The sequence below is a fragment of the Pyrgilauda ruficollis genome, unplaced genomic scaffold (genome assembly GCF_017590135.1).
Source record: "Pyrgilauda ruficollis isolate IOZ18807 unplaced genomic scaffold, ASM1759013v1 scaffold98, whole genome shotgun sequence".
Taxonomy (NCBI): domain Eukaryota; kingdom Metazoa; phylum Chordata; class Aves; order Passeriformes; family Passeridae; genus Pyrgilauda; species Pyrgilauda ruficollis.
In genome coordinates this window covers 1,264,535-1,288,530 of record NW_024531932.1, presented here as the reverse complement: position 1 = coordinate 1,288,530, position 23,996 = coordinate 1,264,535, and the positions used below count along the sequence as shown (strand labels likewise).

Here is a 23,996-nt window from a genome sequence, read left to right as displayed (position 1 = left end):
CCCATAAACTTGTAGAGGAGTCTGACTAAAAGAGAAAACAGTGCCAGAAATTACGGGGTTTTTTAACAGAAAACAAACAGGAAATATCATCCTCTAGGTATTAGGAACACTCTCTGCTTATAAAGCAAGACTCTGAACACTTCTTTTGCTTATTTCTCCAGGCACTTGCCTTGATAAATCATTTTAATAATAAAAATGTCAGTAGGATCCCTGGAAGCGAGAAATTATTTTTCCCCTTTTATCATTCATAGCTTATAATGCAATGACAACAAGTGAAATCATCTTCTCTTACGGATCTGAACCTGAGCACAAATTCAGCCTGGCTTTGTTCATATTCAGAACAGGTGAACACTGAATTGCTTGTTCACAGTCTGTACTCCAACACACAAAGTTCAATCCAGGTGTTTTTCCAGAAGGCCACAGCACTGTCCTTATACCAGCAGTCATGTTTGTGCTGTTGACATACACAGAAGTGACAAGGTGCTCATGTCATCCAAGTTTAGGTGTGTAACAACCACCAGAATTAGAAGCTGACACTCTGGAGTCACTGAAGGCTTGCAAGGGCAGACTGGAAGGCCAGGAGTGATGGCTCATCCTACAGATAACCAAGGATGAGCAGAATGCCTGCACACCCAACGCAGGAACCACTTGATTCCACAGAAATGGATGATGGTTATCTTTGTAGCTTGGGTCCATTTGTGCCCCAACAAAACTGAAGCATTTTAGTTGAAATTTCTATTTCAACATTTGGTTTTGTTAATTTTGATTAATTAAATAAGTGACTTATGTGAATGCCATTCAACACAGGAGCTACTACACTTCTGTAGAATAAGCATCCATCAGATATAGGAAATTAGGGACAGGGAGAAAGAAGTCCCCTAGGGAAAATTAGTCCCAAGCAGTTACAGCTCAAGAAAAAGATCAGGCTCAGCTTTCAGTTTCACAATTTTAACTAAAAAAAAAAAAGATAAGTGACAAGTGTGGGAACTCTGAATTCTCTCTCCCTTGTGTCTGTGTGTGTATGTATGTGCTATATTAAGGAGAAAGCTGGGAATGTTAGCTCCTTGAAGAGTTTCCTGATCATAATTATTTATTAACAAAACTTTGTCATGCTCATCCAAGATTCTTTCAACTCCACCACTGTGCAGAAGTAACACTAAGAGAGGGTGCAAAAATTGTCACTTGACTGAGTGATAAATATTCACATGCTTCCATGTATTGTGGCCTTGTTAGTCACTGCTGCAGCACAAGGAAACCAGAAAACAGAATGTACTGTGGGATTTGTGTAGCATTAATCATGGGGACCAGAAGAATGCAGCTTTTTTTCCCCTAAAAATTATGCTTATCTTTGATCTGCTGTGCACAGCTTCTGAAAGAGTGATGGAGGCATCTTGTTTGCCATAGCTGTGGGACTGTGAGCAGAACTGTGCTCAGAATTGCCAAATGTCTCGCTTGGAGGGTAAGACTTTTCCAAGGTTTATGGTGAGTTAGTTCTGTGTCTGTGGAGCAGGGCAAGGGCAGAAGGATTCTAATAGATAGGTAAAAGAAATAAAAAAAAAAAAATCAGCAGTCCCAGGAAAGGACCAGCTGGCAAGGCAGCAACTGATGAAAGAAAGCTTAATGACCTTTGACTTGAAATGGACTTCCTAACCACAGAAAGGGATCCCAAGTGACTTAAAATGCATATATTAGATATAATTACAAAGTGGAAGTCATACTGTGGGAAGCCAGAGCACTGTGAAACAAGAACAGGATTCAGCAAGCTCTGTAATGCAGTTAATCAATCAACACTAGGAGCAGTCTGATGGTTAAACTGATGTAATGGGGATTACAAGAGAGAAATTAGAGACAGGATATTTAGAAAGAAGCTGATCACAGGGATAGAAAGGACTGGAAAATATGAAGGACAGATACCATGTTTGAAAGCAAGATAGTACTAAACCAAATTGGTGTAAAAGATGGTGTAAATTACATTCGTGATGGATCAGGGTCAAAATACCATTTTGATTATTTATCAAATTACCAAACCATGGCAATGATAAAACATTACAGGTGTGGTACATAACTATCCAGCACAAGGGCTCACTGAGGGAAAGAAAACTCGATGGTGGAGCAGGGGAAGAAATGGGGAACTGATGTGAAACACCAGAACATGGAAAGCTAAGTCCTCTTGGCTGAATTCAGAAAGACCCGCCCAAATGTTTTTAAAGGTAACTCAGCCTTAATGAAACAAGCCCGCAATTCAGAGGAACTTATTTGGCCAGCCTATCTAGAAATTTGTGAGAGAAGTGACTCACTTTTCAGTGCCATCAGCTGAAGACTGATACCACAGGATGTGTGCCTCCAGCTAGCTCAAACCTTAGCTGGCAATTAAAGAGCACCACTGCAATTCCTGCTGATTGCTTTGCTCCGACTGCACTGTGGGTTAGAAACAAGCCTTTGAGAGAAATGTATGGTGTATTTCCAAAGTGTTTGATGACCTCCTTCTCATGCTCCCTTCCACAGCTCTGCTTCTCTGTGAGTAATGGTAGGTGTGACATTTACTCCCCTCTGTGAGGAGAGCACTCCCTTTTCGCTCAAGTTCAGAGGTGTCTACATTTTTCCAAACTGTTTGGCACATCACTCTTAGGTTAATTTTACTGATGAATCACATTGCATGGTTTGGCATACACAGCTATGCTGGAAGTGTCATGAGGATTTAATGTTCTAAAAACAGGCTGTATGTCATAAGGTTTCCATGAAAACATTCTTTAACATAGGCACACAAAGCTTAAAAGCTGCATTTTATGCTGCTTTGTTTGAGACCAGACCTGCAACTAATCACAGACTTTTAGAAACTCTGGAACCCTGCAAGATTAATTAAGATTTTTCTTCCTGGCTGCCAGATGAAAACATTTCCCTGTTTTAGTGCTCAGTCTACAGCCAAACTTCTCTTACATTCAGCTCCAGTCGAGTCAATGGATTAAGACCTAGGATGAATTTGGCACAGGGGATGACGCTGCCTGTGCTGAATGTGAACCTGCCTTGCATGAGGAAGCTCTCGCTGCAATCCATGGCAGGAATGAAATGTCAGTGGCAGAGCACTGCTACTCCACCCATGGCACGTATCTCAGTGTCAGAACTGCCCTGGAGCTGACATTTCATTGCTGCCATGTAGGTTTTCATGGTAAGTGTAAAACCAAATGTTAACAAGGAAGGAGTAGTATTGTATTTGCAAGGACCCTTGTGGCAGGAAGGAATGATGAATCTGACCCCATGTTCTCAGAAGGTTAATTTATTATTTTATTATACTATATTATATTAAAGAATACTAAACTATACGGTACCAAAGAATACAGAAAGGATACTTACAGAATGCTAAAAAGATAATAATGAAAACTCATGACTCTCTCCAGAGTCCCGACACAACTTGGCACTGGTTGGCCAAAGAGTGAAAACAACTCACAGCAGAATTCAATGAAACAATCACCTGTGGGTAAATAATCTCCAAACACATTCCACATGAGCAAAACACAGGAGAAGCAAATGAGATAAGAATTGTTTCCCTTTTTCTGAGGCTTCTCAGCTTGCCAGGAGAAAAATCCTGGGCGAAGGGATTTTTCAGAGAATGCGAATGCCACAGAGTAGATACACCACACCAAAGTTTTCCATGAAGCTTAACTTCACAGGAGACCATTGGTTTTCATTTATAAGCATTACGAGACAGCACTCTGCAACACAACATGCTCCTTTTTCCAACTTAACCTCAAAACACTTGAACATTATGCTGAAAAGAGTGACTACAGAACATGCTGCATAGAGAACTAAACACAGGTTTGAAACAGGAGTTTATTCCTGAAATTTTAAACCACCTGATGCTGCAAATTTGAGACTAACCAAAGGAAAAAATAACTGCAAAAAAACCAATTAACTCAATACTGCTTCATGGTTTGAGTCTACTAAAGGGATATAATACTTGTATACTAATAAAATAAGTGTAAAAATTAGCTTGTGTTTTAAAATTTGCTTATAAGAAAATGAAATTGTGCCTCACAAAAGTATGATACAGACTTAACTCTGCACAAACACAACAGGTTAATTGGAAAAGGTGATCAGTAACACAGTGAGTTCTACCTTAATGGCAATTATATCACAGCATTTCGTGTAATGTGTTTTGCCTGATGTGCCAGTTCAGTAAGGAAACACATTTAAGTGGACACAAAAATATAATATCACTGTACTATGCAAGTTATTTTAATGTTCTGAAAAGATGCTGCTGGAAATGAAATCAAATTGTAGAGCACGGGTATTCTCTTGAATGCTTATTGATATCTGCTAAGGCTCACACACTCAAACAAGGCCACAGTATAAGGAAGAAGCATGGAGTAGGTATATAAAAAGACATGAGTAAGTGCCATGACTCATGTCCCAAAGTACACAGTTGCCTACATGAGTTACACACCTAAAAGGCAACTTGTACATTCATATACCAAATTTGTGCCTGTAGTCACACAACTGCATACATAAACCTTCTCTCCTGATAACATGACCATTTTCAGTGATCACCAACTGCAGTTCTTGAGAACAGCAGCAGAATAAACCATAATGTAAACAGAATTTTTAAAAATTCTCCCTTCAGTATCACAGGAATCCTATATAATTCCCAAGTCTGGAACTTGAAAAGGCACTAATAATTGCCACGGGATATTTTCAATCGACCCTGTAATGCACATTTCCTCTACTTGCTCCTGGTAGGGTTGTTCATCTATCACAGGCACGGGAGGTTTGTGCTCTGGATGCCAGCTATGAGCTCTGGTGTCTGTACCTACACTGTGTGAGGACAGCACTGAACAGAAAATGGGATACTCACTTCTGGGGACCAGTCAAAAATACCTCTTTGTATCCAAGCATTAGAGGTAAAAATTCCAGATTTGGGCAAGCCATTATGGGCAAAGTTTAAAATAGCTGTAGCTGTTCCTTCTGTTTGAAGAATTTTGTTTTGGAGGATCTGACAGGACAATGACAGAGTATGACCAATAAAAGTGGATCAAAAGATGGTAGAAAGATAATTATTTTTAAAAGAAATGTATTTTGAATGGACACACAAACCAATAATTTCAAAATAAAGATAACATAAATAAAGATAAGTATTTTCAAAATAAATATTAGCAAGGAACCATACAGACTAATCTATTGGAAAATAATGATAATGATTCTGTGATCATGAAATCTTAAAGGGTGAGGTAGTTTATAAATTATGATTTTAAGACCAGCAATTTCACATTTTTAGAACTATTTTTAAGTGCTGCTTCACACCTTGGGGAAGAAGTTAAAGAGAGTGGTCACACACTCCAGGGCAATAAGTGAATTTGCACACATGTATAGATCATTTTGCTCTTGCACCCTCCCTCGGTGTCACTTTGGGCACTGTCAGGAGAGTGTGCTGGGTTAGGTGGATCTGTCATCTGAGCCACAACACCCAGGGGCTTCTTGCTCATCCTTCCACATGTGCCAGCTCACCTTGGATTTGTGCTGCTGTTACTGCTCCCTTTTGTGGGAGCACAGCTGGCTCTCCAGCTTCCAGAGGCGCTGTGTGCTCCATGGGTTTGGCTGGTGGCCAGAACACTGTCTGCATCTTCAACAAGCTGCACTGAGGTTTGGGAAACAGCTGAATGGCTGCTGAAAGCTACCTGGAGTAAAGTGCAGTCCTGGGAAGTGTCCACAGACAGAAGGCAGCTCGGGGCATCTCTGGTGTGAATGAAATGCAGGGAATTCCCTGTGTGCTGTGAGAAAGCCATGTTGGATGGCTCACACTCATGGGCACAAACAGGGCCTGCTCTTCTGCTCAGCTACAGAATCAGCACTGAAGTGCTAGGTCTGCATTCCTCCATACCTCAGAGCCCCCCTGAGGCTCCTTCCTCAATTCTCTGCTATACTTCTGTTATTTTCTGGGTTTCTGCTGGTATGGACAGCTTAGAGATCGTTTTCAATATATTAATTTGGGGTTTTCTTCATGCTTAATTTGTAGCACAAACTTGTTTAGAAGTTCTGCAACTGAGTGATCAAAAATTTTATTTATTCATGTTTTTCTAAAATATCTGAGATGGACATGTACTGAAGTACCTTATAGTGTAAGACAGGAGATATTAATTATTACAACTTCTTACTTAAAAAACCTATCCTTATCCTTTCCACAACAATCTTATCTTCTGTAGTACCAGTCAAATGTCAACAGATTGTTTTACCAAGTTACCATAAAAGATGGATGAAATCATTACTAATTTTTTTTAAGTCAATCGAATAAAAAATATTGCCAGTATGACAGCCCCCATCCTCACATGCAGAAGATGCAGTAGCTAATCACATGTAATTAAGAAAGTCAAAGTAAGAAAATACAAATACTTTAGTGGCATTTTATATCTATCTATTCATCTACCAATCTTCATGAGAAAAGTTACAGTGAAGATGAATGTACTCAAGTTTGGCTTTTCAAATTTAGCTAGTTATCTATAATTACAGGTATTTCTGAATATTATCTCAAACATTTAACTCTGGGTCTTGATACACAGCACTACATCTTCTTTATAAAGCCTAGATTTAATTTGAATCTGTTTCTGCAGACCCACCTGCTTTGTATGCTTCTGTTCTGCCTTGTAACCAGCATCCATCAGTCCTGCTCTCCTGCTCTCCCCTCCTAGCAGCTCAGAGTGACACATGCTAGAGAGCTCTCTGTGAAGGTGCTGCTTTCCTTTTGGGTGGATTCCTGCAGTTTCCACTGAAACAACCCTTCTGAACACTGAGGGACTTAGGAATGCCTGAGATGAGAGTGCGAAAGCTCAAGAGGGCCCAACAGATTCTTGGATATGTAGCAGTGTTTAAAGAGGAGCAAGAAATATTGTGCAGAAAAGCACTCCAGGTGCAGCTGTCTCCTGGCTGTTTCTGTGTGGAACCACCTCGATTGTAATAGATCAACTCTCTCACCTTGTGATACACTTCTGACGTCTTTCAAAAAGCAGATTGTGTTAAATATATGACAAAGACAAATTTCAGTCACATTCTGAATTAACATGAACTTAAGAAACACAAGTTTGAGGGATATTTGTTGACTTAGAGTTGGGTGGTTTTTGCTGCACATTAAGCCACTACACAGATCTGATTGTACCTCCAGAGAAATTCAGAGCTGGATTGACAGTGTTCCAAATTCAGAGCTCTTTTACTCTTTATTGAATATTATGAAAATCATTCATATTTTATTCCTATGACTGTTGATTAAATACTTACCTGCAGTACTCTGTCAGAATCTTCAGGCTAAACCTACCAATTTTATCATGAGAAAAACTTCAAACATTATCATCCTAGTCATCAACTTGTTTGCATTGAAAAACAATTTCCTTTTGCCTTGCAGGTGGTACTGTGAAGGGAAGGAGCTTGAAAACTCACCAGACATCCAAATTATCCAGGCAGGCGACCGACACTCCCTGATCATTGTTGAGGCTTTTGAGGAGGACACAGGGCGTTATTCGTGCTTTGCTTCCAACATCTATGGAACAGACTCCACTTCTGCAGAGATTTACATAGAAGGTAATCCTACAAGTGCTGCAGAAACTGATGGTTGAAACTGCTCATAGGATTAAGATACAATAATGTATCTTGTTTGCTAACTGTGACGGTTTTGCCATAAAAAAGCATAGCAGGAGTCAACACTTTCCATTGTTACTAATATAAATTATTATTTTCCTGTAAAACACTCTTCAGACAAGAGACCAGGCCTTTCATTCTGTGTTACTTCCCAGAGATTGTATATATCTCACTGCAAGACCCAAGTCTAAAAATACTCAGATTCTGAAACTACTTTTTATTTTTGTCTGTGGAACTCTACAGAAGTGTAAGAAACTAAACTTTGTGTCTAATACTTATTAATCCCTTTTCCCTACAGTCATTCTTGGGACCTTGTAACCAAAATAAATATGCCATCAATTTTATATTCTACATGCCCAGTAGATGCTGTAAATCAAACAGAATATATGTTTGCAGACTTATGTGTCCTTTCTTTCTCCTTATGCTTTTTACTAGTAGGCCTAAGAGTGGTTTATTTATTATATTTCTTTTTTACACATTCTTGGGTAAGATTTGAGATTGACTCCATTATTGTGCTATCATGACTATAAACTTAAAATAAACACATAGGATTTTTTTTCTTTTTCTCTCAGAGAAGCATACCATGAGCACCATCCCTGAGCACTGTGGGGCCATTCATAAATTAAAGCACTGCCCAGAAGATAATTTCGTTCTGCTGTTATTCTCCTTCCACGACTCTAACTTGACAGTGAAAGGACAAATCCTTTTTCAGTATCTGCACTGCCCCTGACATCAATGGGAGATGTCTGTGCTTGGCAGGGATTTACAAGGCAGGGGCCAAGGTCTGCTTTTACCCAGCTCAGTGGGTGCTGGATGGGAGCCATGGCTGATGGAGATGTTCACTGGCAGCAACTGCAGAGAAAATGCAAATTCCAACGCAGTGAAGTGCACAAAGTCCCAGTAACTAACAGCAGTTAGTAAACAGCGAGTATCTTCTTCACATCGTGGTACAAGGCCGTAGCTGGAGAATAACAGCTACAATCCCAGGTCTCTCTCTTTTTCCTTTTAATCTGATAGCATCAGGTGTCTGAGAGAAGGAAGCTTGTACTCGATTCACAACAAATCATAGTGGCATTTGAAAAAGAACCCAAGGAACAGCCAGGTATTTATTCCCTCTTGGATGTTGCTCTCCTTACTTCAGCTGCACCTCCTCCCAAATCTGCCTTATCCCAGCAGCACTTCTGCACCTCCACAGTATGGCACGGATTCACTTCCCCTGCAGTGGGATCTTTTGTCTGGGAGCAGCTTTAGAATCCATACCCAGAGAGTGCTCTACAGCAAAGCTGAACAAAGGTTTGTATCATTCAGAGAGAAACTCAAAACCCCTCTGCTAATTTATTTTTTTTTTTTTTTCCCACAGGCATCTCTTCTTCTGACTCTGAAGGTGAAATCATCAAGGACGAAATGGATCAGTAAGTTTAAAATCAATTACACCTCCCATATTTCTTACAGTTAAAAAACCCACCAGTGCAGACATTTTATATATCTCACTGCAGCTTCCAAGACATTATCATTCTGTTTAGGATTAGTTTGGATTGGTTGGGTTGGGTTTTGTTTGTGCCCTTGTTTGTTTGCCTTACAAATAGTATGGAACAAACACTTGTTTGCTTTTGTGTCCTCAACTTTGGATTAAGAATTGAAATTTTATTATTAAATATTAATATAAAAGGAAAGTTGTTATCATAAAGATTGAAATTCTAAAATTAATTTAATAAAACAAAAGCCATTTGACTAGATCCAGCTTAAATGCTGATTTAAGTGTCTGACTTGGACAAAGAATGCAGTACAGTTTCTCACATGAAAATACAGAAGTTTTTTGGCAGAATATAGGTAGAGACTGATTATTCAGATTTAAGATAAAGAAATTAATAGACATTCACTACAGTGAACTGAAGTGATGGTATAAAATACTACTTAATTATAAAAAGAAAACATGTCAGATGTAATCTAAAATCTGAGAAATATTTATTTATTCATTTATTTATTTTTCCTAAATGAAATCCATCCCCTGATGATTCAGAACCTGATCCAATGCTGTTAAAAACCTTTCAGAATCAAAGTCCTTCTATTAGCTAGAAAGGGAGTCAGACTGGTTGAAAACTAAAATAAGCAGTCTTTTATTTTGAACTCCTTTGTATGCACAGATTCAACATCAAAAGCAACCAGTCCTTGATAAAAGAGGGCCTAATCAGATAGATTTATGCACCCTGTTGGTTTTTTCCATCACTAAGGAGAATTACACTCATTACAAATGCCAGTTTTTAAAATGCAAAGAGAAGACATTTGCAGTGTATTTGACTGAAGACCTCAGGCTGACAGCAAATCCTGTTGTATGCAATTTAAACTTCAAGGTCATAAAGTATTTTAGATGGAATTGGTTTATAGACTTTGATAAATGTTAGGGGTTTTATAAAACTTAAGGTTAAGAAAGTCTCAAATTTGGGATGTACTGCTAATGAGTTTGGGATGAATTGTGAAGTTTTCCATTCCAGCTCAGCCTTGTCCAAATGTCACAGGCTTTTTTCTTTTTTTTTTCACATTCATCTCATTAGATGTCAGTGTAGGGTTGACCATGATCCTGATCACTTGATGGCATCCCTAAATCACTTACCTCATCAAATTGTGAGGTAATTTTTTTCTCAGAATGCTGCTCTGACATCATAGTAGGATGTCCTCATTCGATCACATTATGAAAGACCAGGTTTGGGTGTAATAAGAATGTCTCCATTTCTGCTTAGCTTGCAGCTGTCATCACACCAATCTGAACACCTGTAACTAAAGGGAGTTAATATGAGAACAGGTGCTAAAAAAGTTCAAAAGAGAAATCAGTGATCACAACAGTTGTGCCTTCACTCTGAGTAAAGCATTCTCTCTTTTGAAGGCTAGCTTTCCTGGGGGGAACCTCAAACTGAATTAAAAGACCAGCTGGTCACTGTCTGCATTATTTCACCCAGCAATAAAATTAAAAAGGGTCAACTCTTGTATTTCCATATACAAACAACCACAAAGTGAAGAGGTGTCAATCTGTACAGTAGCAAAACTGATGATATGTTGGTCAGAAAGCATGTCTCTTATTTTTCAGCAATTAATTATTGAACCTGTATCCAAGCAAACCACAGTATTTGCATTACCTTAGAGGCCCAACTCCTCACAAAATAGAAAGCAGCAGTGTCCTCTGTGAAAGCAGCATTGCTTTCTCATGCTGCTCTGAGCTGGTAACAGCCACAGCTGGGTTAATCCAGGCCGTTTATTGCACCAAGGATGAGAGGTTAGAGTGGCCAGATGTGCAGGCTGACTCACCCAATGCAGCTTTGCTAGGAGTACAGAGCAGCTTGGATCAAGAGGAATTCAGTCCCAGCAGTGAGGCTGGGGTTGGCATGTAACAGAGACAGATGTGACTTAGGGACTCGCACAGAGCTCTAGCTTCAAGTTAGAGAACTTGTTCTTGGTTAATATTTCACAGCAAACCAAAGGCAGCCAACACCTCTGTGAATGCAGCATCTCCTGCTGTCAGAACTGCAACCAAGCATCAAGAAACCTCCAAGGCAGCACCAGCTGAGGCTCAGCCTGTGTCTGTTCTTGTCCAGACTGTGCCAACACCAGTTAACCAGGTAGGGGGGACACCACGGTGCATTTCGAGCACTAAAAGTGAGCTCTTAATCAAGTGTTTCTTCTATAGTTTGTGACTGAGAACCCCACATTTTCTAGCATTTGCTTTGCTGTTGAACTCCAGCTTTGAGCCTGGCAGCCGTCCAGGCCACCGAGGAGAGGCCCTGCCTCCAAGGAAACCTGGCCGGGGACCGGGACCTTCCTGCCCCGGCTGCAGGAGGAGCACGAGGAGCGGGCGGCTCGGCCAGCACGGGGAATCCGGCTGCATTCCCGCAGCTCCGGGGCCGCACGGGATCCGGCTGCATTCCCGCAGCTCCGGGGCCGCACGGGATCCGGCTGCATTCCCTGGGGCTGCACGGGATCCGGGTGCATTCCCGCAGCCCTGACACCGCCCGGGATCCGGGTGCATTCCCTGACACCGCCCGGGATCCGGCTGCATTCCCTGGGGCTGCACGGGATCCGGGTGCATTCCCGCAGCCCTGACACCGCCCGGGATCCGGGTGCATTCCCTGGGGCTGCACGGGATCCGGCTGCATTCCCTGGGGCTGCACGGGATCCGGGTGCATTCCCGCAGCCCTGACACCGCCCGGGATCCGGGTGCATTCCCGCAGCTCCGAGGCTGGAAGGGCACCTGGATGTGCGAGGCGCCTTCCCCCCATGGCAGACTGCCTCATCCACTTCCCAGCCCCGCATGTTTTCCTCTCCCTCGATACAGAGTTCACTTGAAATCTTTTCCTTTCAATGAAACGTACTTTAAGCGGAATCGTTTCACTGCTATGTTTACTTCATGTGTAAATAAGCTTGTTTGCCACATAATATTTTACTTTCCACATCAAAGGAAATTAACATTAGCATGTTCTAATTAACACCACCGTGCACTGGGAGTCCTTTTTGTTGCAAGCTGACAGCATATTCGCAGCTGTGAATTCTTCCCTGGTAGGAAAGAGGAGCCATACTTACTTAAAACTGGAAAGTTCAAGAGTTTCTCACTTTGCAGTGCCTTTTCAAAGCTTACAGCCCAGAATTAGGCGGTAACCGATGAACAGACACTGAACAGGTGAACTAATGCATGTTTACTTTCGATTACAATGAGAATAGAACTAAGCCTCTGCAACACTTTGCCATTTTGAAAGAAGATGCTTAAGGATAATAGTTACTTCAAAAATCACTACCTTTAAATTTTGTTGGCTGATAAGGCACCATTTATGCGTAAATTTGGCTATTTCCTGAGATACTGAATCATTAATTCTGCTGCTCTGAGGCAACTCCTATTGCATTAAAATAAAAAACGATATTAAATACTCAACCTATATAACAAAGTTTCCCAGTGGGAAAACAATTCCGTTCTGTTTTACTGAGTAGGATCAACAGGTTGATATCCCATCTCTGTAAAGGTTTGGTTTTGGCAAAGGAGAATTATAGTAGCAGTCACACATGTGACTTGACTTAATATTTCCTTATTAGCATCAATAACTATTTTGTAAGTTAAGGATTTTAAAAAGAAGACTATGACCAAGCAGACAACATATATTTGCCTTATTGAAGTATGAAGAAAAGATGTTACAATACACTGTGCTAAAGCTTTTCTTTCTTAACTGAGTAAGGCCATAAAGTAATAACATTTTTGCTGTTATCCTATCCAGGAAGATCACCAGCACCTGTCCATAAGAGAATTTCTGTTCATTAGGTATTTTGCTTTGGACTTCATCCACTAAAATCTCTTTTATGTCATTCCAAAAGCACGTTTCTCTTGTATATGAGAAAATAACGTCTGCACACCTAAACATCATCTTGTGATGCTTTGCAATCCACAGGCTCAAAGCCCCACTAACTATTTGCAAGGACTGGATGGAAGACCTATAATTGCTGCTCCTGTATTTACAAAGGTAATTTCTTCTATGACATATTTGAAAAGTAGAGGTCAGATAACTGTAAAGAGAGATAATTAAAAATGAGCTAAAAACTAAAAAAAAAAAGTCTTTTCCTAAGCCATTCAATGGTTTAAGTGGCTTTATTAAATCTTACTGAAATCAGTATTACATCCAGACCATGAAGACATTTACTGACTGTCTATTCATTTTCTCTAATAGATGTTACAGGATATTTCAGCTTCTGAGGGGCAGCTTGTTGTTTTTGAATGTCGGGTGAAAGGAGCTCCTTCCCCAAAGGTTGAATGGTATAGAGAAGGAACACTGATAGAAGACTCTCCAGATTTTAGGATATTACAGAAAAGTATGTTTCTTGTGTGAAAATATTGTGTCTAATAAAATACAGCCAAGCAACAAAATTGCTAACATAGCAACACTGAATTTCTTATTACAACTGTAATTTTAATTTTCAAATGCAGTCAGAACATCTGCAATTTTCTCTAAATCACTGAAATGATAAAATTGTGAAAATTCGACAGAAATTCCTTAAATACCACACTAAACTAAACCTAAGTGAAACAATGGTTCATCATATCTTGATTTCATGTGGGTCAGAGTTTCAGAAATTGTCTTCAAGATAAAATAAATTTGTGCCAATACTGAAAAAAAAATCCCACCCAGCTACTTGGAGAATTTATTTCCTATTCTCCCAAGTTCCCAACAGTGTTCATAAGTGTTCACATTGTTCAATGGCCTTGATATACCATTGAGTGAAAGGCCTGGCTGTCTTCACCTCCCCTTAAACAGAAAATTGGATCAGAAAGAGTATTCCATCATATTTAGAGGGTCAAACTTTATATTTAGTGCTTAAGGAAAAATAAATATTGGCAAAAATAACTATATTCAATCTAATAATTCTTCTCTTCTTCCCTTTAGAACCACGATCTATGGCTGAACCAGGTGAGGATCATCAAAGGTTCATAATTTTTCATTACATAAATGTGATGATTTAACTTCACAAAATATTAAATATTAAAACTTCATTATTTAATTAACATAATTTCTTCCTCGTGTTCTATAGCTACTAGTAGCACACATTTCACTGTAGACTGTTCCACAAACATGTAACTTGAATTAATTCAGTCTCTTTTGCAGAAAATGTTTCCACTTTGCTTAGACCTGGTTTTAACTCAGGATCTAAACAAGCTAAAGATTAACAAAATTAATGTGTGAGGGTCCCCTGTACATCTGAGGTCCCGAAGTATATGAGATGAGGTAGAGCTGAGCTATTTTTATCTAGTTTACCAGTTAGGGACCATTGCATCAGATGTTCAGCCATGTCAGCCATTCCCTGTGCTCCCGAGCAGCGTAATGTGAGAGTACCACATCAGGTGTTCCACCCCTGATATCAGCAAATCCTATAAATGTGGCTGGATCTGCTGATTCCAAGGATCAGGGTAGAATGTGGGCTACTTCTCAGGGCTGGAGCAGAGGAGCCCTATAGCTTTGATCATTTCTCCATGAGAGATTCACTCTCCTCGTTATGCTTTTTGCAATTAAAGATATGAAGCCGCTCATCTTAAGATGGAAAATTATCAAAGGAGTATTAGTTCTTATGGAATATAAACTTCTGTATTCTCCTTGCCCTATTTGAAAGGTTTTTACCCCAAAAAGAGTCTTGAAAGAAACTGCCTCTGTCTGATATTTAGGAATATAGAAATGGAGCTTCTACCAGAAGCCACTGCACTGTTCTGTTACTGTCCAGTGGCATCACTGCTGAGTAATGTGAAGCAGTTTTTAGGGGATAATCAGTTGGGTGCAGTTGTCACAGCCTCATCACCTGCTGCTCATTCAGAAGGAATCTGGATTTCCATGCATGCAGTGGTTGGCAGATCCCAGCATGATAAACTAGATACTATAATGCCTTAAACTAGTCCTGTTATCATACTACTATAATAAACTATTATTCTCCTGGAGTTGATAGGAAACAATCTCTGTGTTGCTGTCGGGTTTTCCTTGGTGATGACATGAAACAATCAAGTTTAAGTGTGCAAAAGTACTCATAGAATATTTATCCTGTAAGGTTTTAGGAAAGTCTATTGCAAAATTGCAGACAAATAGTCACTGAGTAGGTGAAGAAATTTCATCAGCCCACATTTACATTCACTTTAGGTGTTACTGTCCCTCCTCCTCCCAGCTACTTAGCCAAACCAAAAGACTTCAAATCCCATCATGACAGGTAGTTATTAGCTGGCACTGCTGCCCAGACGTGTCAGATACTGGTCAGACAGGAATGTCAGAAACCCAGACTGACTTTTCTAGATGGAATATAATTTTTCCTAGTACAATTTTGCTAGCATATTTTTGGTGCCCATTAGTCATCTTCACAAAGAAGTCAAAAGACAACTTTCTGTAACCACAGTTAGCACCATCCCCTCTATCTGCAAATTTGCACTGGTATTTTTGAAAACATCAGTATATATGTATGTGGTTTATATTTATCTCCATTACAGAGTGACTCCACTTGAATTGTTCCCAGTCAATTATAATTAATCTTTCAATCATCAGAGATAAAAAATACCTATATTTTAGTGAGCTGAGAATGTGGAGCACACTATATATTTTTCCAAATTGAATTTTAAGTTCTTTTAAGTCTGTACTTCAAGTGCTAGGAAAACATTTTCTAATGTTTTCCACACACTGCTGACACCTGTTCTTTGCTTTCATTGGGCATGCTGGAGCACAGAGGGCACCAGCTGCTGCAGACAATGCTGATAACAGCTGCTGTACACAAAGGCTGCCAAAACTGATAATACTGATGGAACTAGAAATAAACTGAGCAAGGTGGAAAGCCTTAAGGAAATCTCCCCAAAGGCAGTCAGGGTTCTGTGTGTTTGTTGTGCACTGCATGTTCACTTCAAGTGCTAACCCTGCTCTGATGCTTTGCAGAGGAGATTTGTACTCTCGTGATTGCTGAAGTATTTTCAGAAGATTCTGGCAGTTTCACCTGTACTGCAAGCAATAAATATGGCACAGTGTCCAGTATAGCTCATCTGACTGTCAAAGGTAAGAGTCCTTTGCTCCTGGTAAATACAGCAGAGCAGACTGTGATTTATGCTGTGCACTGTTGAGTCCAATGCAGCTCAAGTTCTGGCAATGTTCTTCATAACTAAAAAGTGTGAGAATTCCCTGGGGGAAAAAAAAAAAAAAACCCAAACCATTTGTATTGCAAAGATATAGTGGAATAATTCACTGGGGACATGGCTGAAGACCACTGATTGATTTTCCAAACTGGAGCAGTGTCCCTCTTCTCTCTACCTTTACAATATTCATTTTTCAATGGAATTTGTTCTTAAACAAACAAGGTCAATCAAGTTAGTGCAACAGCTGGGAGGACATCAGAGTGAGTTTTCTGAACTGTAACTTTTGTGATCTCATTTCACTATGATTTCTGGCATTTACATATCCCAAAGTTTTGACCTTTCCTCTTCCAGCTCCTGAGGACAGCAGCAATGCTGCTGCCCTTCACACAGCAGGCTCCATCGACTTTGTGGCTACTGAGCACCAACCTCCCCCCCAGGCTCCTTCCAGCCAGGGAGCAAACCAAACCCCCAAACCCAAACTCGAAGGTGTTCTTGTGAACCACAATGAGCCCAGGTCCAGCTCCAAGGCAGGGCTCCGTGTGCACTTCAAGCTGCCTGAAGATGAGAAAGGAAGCGAATCATCCTCAGAGGATGGACATGGCACCACAAATCAAAGCAGACCCAACCATTTCCCAGAGAAGATAAATGGACAGCCAGTGAAAATACCAGAGCCAACATCACCATCCAAGGAACCTCCCCCAGTACTGGCTAAACCAAAGCTGTAAGTAAACAGAAGTCTAATCCTCAGGAGCATCCATCCTGATATTATTTAGTATTTATTGACCACAACACTATTGCCCCAGAGCGAAAACTCAAATGCAGAATAAAAAGATTACATGGCATTGGCCTAACTAACCATAATCTTAGAAAACAAATTCTTCAGTGCTAGATTATTTTTTCTGTATATCCCTCTCAGGAAAAGTGGCCTCCAGTTGAAAAAGGAAAATGTTTTCCCTTCGAAATGTTATTAATTCCACAAGGTTTTCTGCTGCAATCAAGAGGTGAAGAACACTGATCTTATGCAGGCAAAATAAAAGCAGGTTCTTCAAACATACCTCACTCAGTTCTGGGTATGAAATATTGCCCAATGCAGCCATATTCAGGCTTACACATAGTACAGACTGGCAACCAGCAAGGAATTGCCATCCCAAAGGCCATGCCTCATGACTTTTATGTCCCACAAACGTCATCTCCCCCTAAAACAGATAAAATACTTGGAAATGCTTGATAAAGTGAAACCACTTGAACTAAAAAGTGATTGGTGCACTGGGAGCTCAAGGGGAAATTTGAGGAAGTAATGTAGTTTTCTCAGAGGACAATTTATGGAATTCACACTGCAGTTTATTATGAAAAGTATTTTCAGCTTTTTTTCAACCTCCCACACATAATTTAACAACAAGCACACAAACATCTTCATTTAATTTCTTAAATAGGCAGAGGTTTTTCCTAAGGGCTCAGGAAGGACTCTATATAAAAGTGATTCACTGGTACTTTCAAGCCAGGATGTAATTTCTTTACAAAGCATAAACATTACATTCCTTGTAGCAGAGGAAGAACTCAGAGGGCAGGGCTTGAATTTGTGGAGCCCACATTCACACCCTACATACTTTCTGAGCTATAGTGAGTTTAACTGGGGGGGCAGAAGAAGTATTTAAGTACCCAATACCTGTATAAAGCAGAATTTCTCTCAGCTCCCCCTCCCAAAAAAGTCGTGTTACAAAGAATTGCTTTACTATGCAGATGTATGCATGAAAGGCACAAAATCAGGCCCACAGAACTACTAACTCTACCATTCTACTTTATGAAAGCTTGAAATTGCTATCTTTATCTGCCTTTAATGTGATTTTTGTTTAGTATATTGTATAAACAAAGTCTTTTAACTAAAACCAAATTATGTTGAGCATGTATTTGCTGTGTCAGGAGCAGTTGTTCTTGGTCCCTACATCCACATTTTCCACTTTTTATCAGTAGATATTTAATACTCATCATTTATTACAAAATCCTTTTCCATATCTTCTAAGTCTTTTCTGGTTTTGGAAGGGGAAAAGCTCTCCTGTTTTTCATGTGCTGTATTTCCATATACATAATAACTAAATAAACCACTTGACAAGGCAAAATTACTTTCCTTAATTACAAAGTAAAAAAGCTCTGAAAAACTATCTAGTAGATAGCATCTAGAAAAATAACAACTGCATGGAATGTAAGTCCTCTCTGAATTATCCACTCCTGCCTGTCACCGAATGTCAACACCACCTAAACTACATTGGTAGTATATCCTGTAGTGAATTATTACAAAGCTTTACCAAAGTGCTGGTTTCAGGAACCACTTCAGCAGGAGGTAAATAATGCAACCTGCCTTACAAACACTCATTGAAATTATGATACACCAAATCTCACTCTTAGTTACACAAGCAAAGAGGTACGAAGGTGACTTTGACAATGATATCCCTTAAATATCTTTGAGTAAGATTTATATTTATATTTCACATACTAAAATGTAAGAATTATCTTCAGTCAAATAATTTGTGGACAAAAAGCTTTGGTGCCTCTGGCAAAGAAAGGAACATGAAGGAAAAGGTTATTTTAGTAGAAAACTAATACTATGCTCCTCTCATAATGTCAGAGGATGTGCCATGTAGCAGTTTCCTGTCTCTTACTGTATCACAGGACATTGACTTTTTCTCTCTGAGTTCATACACAGAACTGCAGCCAACTGGCTCATTTGGGGTTCATAACCAATTCTGTTCATCTTTATTTCCTGTGCAGTGATCAGAGCCAGTTAAAACAGCTCCACAACCAGGTCTTGCTTGAACAGCAGCAGGTGCACCAGGCATCTCTGAGAGAGCTGTCATTCAACAGCACCTTGGTGAATTCTGCCACTTCCCTCTACCAGCAGTCCACCTCAGCCCTGTACAAGCAGAGTACAGGCTGTGCTCCTCAAGCCTTCGGCTACAGCCGCCCCAAGCAGCTCCTGGCCCCACAAACGCCGCCGCCAGCCAGCCCCTCTGCCAGCTCCTCAGCCACCTTGAGCGGCGTCCCCCCGGCCACCCAGAGAGCAAACCACGTGGAGAACTTCATAGCAAATCCATCAAGGTCCTCAGGAGGCTTTACAAGCAAAAGTGAACAGTCTCTCTCAAGCCCCAAAGAGCCTGTGGTGCCTCCACTGACGCTTCCTCCATGCAGTGTGAAACAGTTCCAGCCCCAGACCGTGACTCCCGCTCCGCTCTCCCCAACCGCGCGGATCCAGAACCCAGTGGCTTTCCTTAGTGCTGTTCTTCCTTCACTTCCTGCTGCACCATCCACCAATGCCATGGGACTGCCCAGAAGTACCCCAGCCACGTAAGTAGCAGAAAGCACATGCACAGAAGCAGGGACAAATACTCAAAGGGAACTGGGATGTATTTCTGTTCAGGTGTTCAGGGGGGGGTCACTGACCTGCAAGTCTTCTGTAAAATAGAAAAGTGAGTTATTCAGATATTCTAGTCATTTAATCTAACCTTTACATCCAGTAAAGAAAAGAAGGGATAATACCTTCTGTAAAAAGACAGAATGCAAGTTGGAGAAATGCGAGCATACAAACAGATATACAAGAATGTGGGGGCTCAGAGGTTCATAAGACTGTACTAGTGTGAGAAAAGAAGTTTCATGAGCTTGCAGGATAAGTCACTCCAAAACTCTTTGCTTACACCAGATAGAAAAACATTCATACCTATTGTAAGCAAGAAGTAAAGTTTTACAGGTACCCTATACTGCAAGGTTTTTTCTAGTCCAGGTGAATCTAAGAAATAACTTCTGTAAAGGTATTTTTCTGGTTGCAGTACTTTCAACATTTGAGGTCCCCCAGAAAATCTCAGGAGAGTTAATTGTTTGCACATAAATACTTTGATTAACAGCCAGCACGATTTCTATGACAAAACAGCTACCATGACACAAGAAAATAAGGATGATGATGTAGCAAGGTGGTGGCCTTAAGAGTCTCTCCCGCTGGAGCTGAAACAGATTTCCCTTTTGTGGACTGTGTGAACTCTGTCTTAGCATGGCTAGCACCTGTACATTGGTACCACTATTTACCCACAGAACTCCAAATCCTGCACAAAGTAAGAAATATTTTCCCCTTTTATCAGTGGTACAGTTCAAGGTAGTGAATCCTGACAATTTCCTGACTATCCTGCTGATACTAGATCAACCAATCCGTTATTACAACAGAAAGATGTGTCCCTGTGTCTACAGCATTCACCACTCGGTGTGCCAAGAATCCTGCCTTCAAACCAGTTCTGCACTGCTCCTCACAGGCATCCCGGTTGCCCAGCACAGCCACATAATTGCCATCACCCCGTGGCATGTGCCTGGAGCTCTTCCCAGCCCTGGCATCCTGATCAGGCACACAGCATAAAGCTCTAAGGTCACAGTGAAGGTTTTCACTTGGGCCAGCTCAAGCTTTTGGTCTGCTTCCACAATGCTGCAAGAGCAGGCAAAAATCAGCTGCAGCTGTCACCAGTGCCCTTGCACCCCTCCAGAGCTGGGGCACAAGTGCCCAGGGCTGTTCTCTGCATTTATGACACCTCACCTCTGCCATGTGCTTCCTGTTCCTTCACTGCTGCACAGGCATGGCCACACCAGTCAGCACAATGCCTGCCAGGCAGATGACTACTTAAATGTGTTTTCTTCATTTCAGCTTTCCTGGGTGCCAGCCCAGAGCTGAATTCCCACACAGGTAGTGCTCCTTTTGCTGACATTCAAATCTTGACCTCTGCATGGGACAGCCTGCAGGGCACAATGGTCAGGAAGGAACCTGAACAGTATCTGTGATAATCTGTAAATACCTATTGAAGCTTCAGCTTCCCTTTTTGGCATTATCAATGACAGCAATTCTGGCTACACAAGGAGTGAGAGCTCAGTGTCTGCACAACACCACAGGGATGATGCCTTGCAAAGTAATCACCAGTTATGCCTTTACCTAGAGCCTGTTATCAAGATCCCAACACTTCTTCTAGTAAAATACCACAACATTTCATACTTCCTAGTAGTGTCCTTCTACTGTGTTCTAGCATGGCATTCTCACAGCCTCCTGCACTCTCACAGTCTCCTAAATTCTTATTTAAGAATTGAACTATTTTCAAACCTTATTAAAATCAAACACACCACATCTATAAAATAAAAACAAAAAATAACTGTTGATGTTGGGTGTCATAAAAGGGGGAGAGAAATTAAAGAACTAAAAGTTCATGGAAAGAGTAAATGATCAATGAAGATGTGAGATAAAGATCAATGAGAAATTGTATTAACGTTTAAATTATTGCCTGATAGCAGTCAAATGTACACATTGTACACCTAAGGTAACACCTACACTCATTTCTTTAGCATTTACTGTGACATCATTATTGCAGGAGAAATATAAATGGAACTTAGATGTTTATTGCAGCATTACAACCCTTACTTTCTCTAAGATGTGTGTTTTTAATTTCTACTGCATGGGAATGGGATGCCCCATTAAAACAGTACAAAAAAAAAATCATATCCTGTATTATGCTTTGGCTTCTATGTAAATAAATAATAGGTTCCACCATAACGTATTATAGCATACAGATGACAAAAAAAATATATATATTTATATACATATATACTGGTTGCTGCATGTTAGTATCAGAATTTTCTTTTAATAGCCCAACCCAGGGATTAAAGAAAAACTTGAAGCCTCTGCCATTAGCAACAGAAGATTCCATTCGGGAAAACAAAATTGCACTTGTAAAGGACCTGGAACGAAAACTGCATTTCAGAGAGGATGCCAATCAACAAAGTGGTCAGCAGGTAAGAAAATCAAGTGTTGTTAAAGTAAATTTTACTCATGAACAAGACATATATGATGATGTGGAAAAAAGGCGTGGGTGAGCTGCTACACGACTTTGGAGGGGGAGCTTTCATGTGAGGACTGGTTTGGAATAGCAAACTGGAACTTTAAACAGAAAGCATGAGGGATGAAGCTGTAGAAAATTCACTTTGTGATTGAGCAGCATTTTCCATTTCTCATCACCTCAAAGGCTGGTATGAATGTAAAACTTTATTTTCACGGCAGCTTCTGGACATTGGCTTTTACTTTTTTGCTTTACAAGTTGCTCAATTCATTGCACACACACATTCATACACTGTTCTAAAAGAAAGAGTAATGAAACAAACCAGTTTAGGATAAGGTTTTTGTTTTTCTTTTGGTTGAACTAAAATGGGCTTTCAATTTTTTAGCACTAAACCTATTTTCCCAAATGTCCAAACTTATATGAATTGACAGGGACTTCTTGGAGAACTTTATTATAAGAATTTAGCAAAATAAAACACCCTTTACAATGTTCAAGGAACAAAATATCAGTTCACTCTTAACTGGAATCAATAAATGTCTGTCTATGAAACTAAAGAAGAAATAAAAAATGAAATAGTAATTAGGGGTTGAAATTACTAAATCAGGTTCGAGCACCCTGAACAAAGGGGCTAAGGACTGTTAGATAGCTGCTGTGCCTGCAGGTGAGTGTTCTTCTCTCACCCTGCCCATGGAGCCCTCCACAGCTGTCCCAGCTCGGGCCTAACACAGAAAATCAGAGTTTGCCCCATCTGTTGTCAGCTGAAGAACCTTTCCCAACATCCATCAGCCCTTCTGACAGAGAACGTGCAGAGAGAAGCAGAACTCCACCGAGGCTCTGGAGCAAAGTCCCCTCTGTGGACAACTGCAGTGTAATCCCTGGGGGTTTTTAATTTTGCTGTTGACCTTTCTTTCTGGCAGACCACACTGCCGAAGCACTTGGAGAAAAACAATTGGCAAGCAGAAGGTTTTGCAGACGAATCCCCAGTGTTACAATTTGTACTTGCTATGCCAGTAAAACAAATTATTTAGAGAGCTACTGTGAAATACCAGTCAGTCTTTGGAGTTAACTGCATGATAACCCCTTTACAAACAGACTACCAGAGTCAAAGTTACCTGCTGACAGCAAAAGATACTTTTGCTGTACTTTTAATACACTTATTTGCTATTCTATAGGAGACCAAACCTAAATCTTGATTCTTAAATTCCCCAAACACTGGAAAAGTTCAAAGGTGGCACTTGTCTAATTGTTATCGTAATTAGAATGCCAATGGCAATGAACTAAAATCAATAAAGGTTTCCTCATTTTCCTCTCAATTCTGAACTTTAATCCCTTCTGATTTTACTCTTCTCATCTGAGAAAAGCCTACTCCAGCAAACTCAAGGCTGAGTTTTCTCCTCAATGAAGGCAGTGACTGTTTCAACAGATGCCAGGATGAAGAGTATTCTCCAAAATTCCTATTGCTTTACACTATACAGAACAATCAACATCATGAGAATAATATGCTGGAGTTCTGCATTCACACCCCCTGGTTTTTCCTCTCACAGTTAACACAGAATTAAAAAAGGAGACATTTTCATTCCACACAGAGAATATCTGTATTAAATCAATTATTGTAATGGTAGGGCAGGGCTTACCTGTCACAAATACAAATGCAAGTCTCCTCTGTGTGAGAGATCACTGCATAATGGAGTATAGCATCCAGTATGAATCTCAAATGTTGGTTTCCTTGTATTGTCTACATAGTATTTTAAAAATTCCATCTCAGAAAATGTGTCCTCTGTTGTATTTTTATTTATAGCACTGTACTGGGACCCCACATTTCAATAGCAGAGTTCATTCTCATTTATAATACCTGCAGAGCATGCAGGGATCATCCAGAACAAATGCTGCAGATGACAATCCTGTGC

General features: G+C 40.3%; 1 protein-coding gene across 6 annotated transcripts in view; it reads left to right on the top strand.

The window, feature by feature from the left end:
- Window positions 1-23,996, top strand: part of MYPN (myopalladin) — a 71,511-nt gene that overhangs the window by 25,006 nt on the left and 22,509 nt on the right. For 4 of the 6 annotated variants that reach the window (XR_005957057.1, XM_041490101.1, XM_041490097.1 and 1 more), the window contains 10 exons: window positions 7,385-7,560; window positions 8,978-9,029; window positions 11,081-11,228; window positions 13,041-13,112; window positions 13,317-13,458; window positions 14,031-14,054; window positions 16,044-16,160; window positions 16,568-16,958; window positions 19,004-19,576; window positions 21,901-22,045. Coding sequence is in view for 5 of the 6 variants with exons in the window: in XM_041490097.1 (XP_041346031.1) it covers window positions 7,385-7,560; window positions 8,978-9,029; window positions 11,081-11,228; window positions 13,041-13,112; window positions 13,317-13,458; window positions 14,031-14,054; window positions 16,044-16,160; window positions 16,568-16,958; window positions 19,004-19,576; window positions 21,901-22,045 (1,840 nt within the window). In the remaining variant the exon portion in view is untranslated. Of the gene's footprint in view, window positions 1-7,384; window positions 7,561-8,189; window positions 9,030-11,080; window positions 11,229-13,040; window positions 13,113-13,316; window positions 13,459-14,030; window positions 14,055-16,043; window positions 16,161-16,567; window positions 16,959-19,003; window positions 19,577-21,900; window positions 22,046-23,996 lie in introns of those variants that run through there. The other 2 variants (XM_041490099.1, XM_041490100.1) reach the window with 2 other exon arrangements.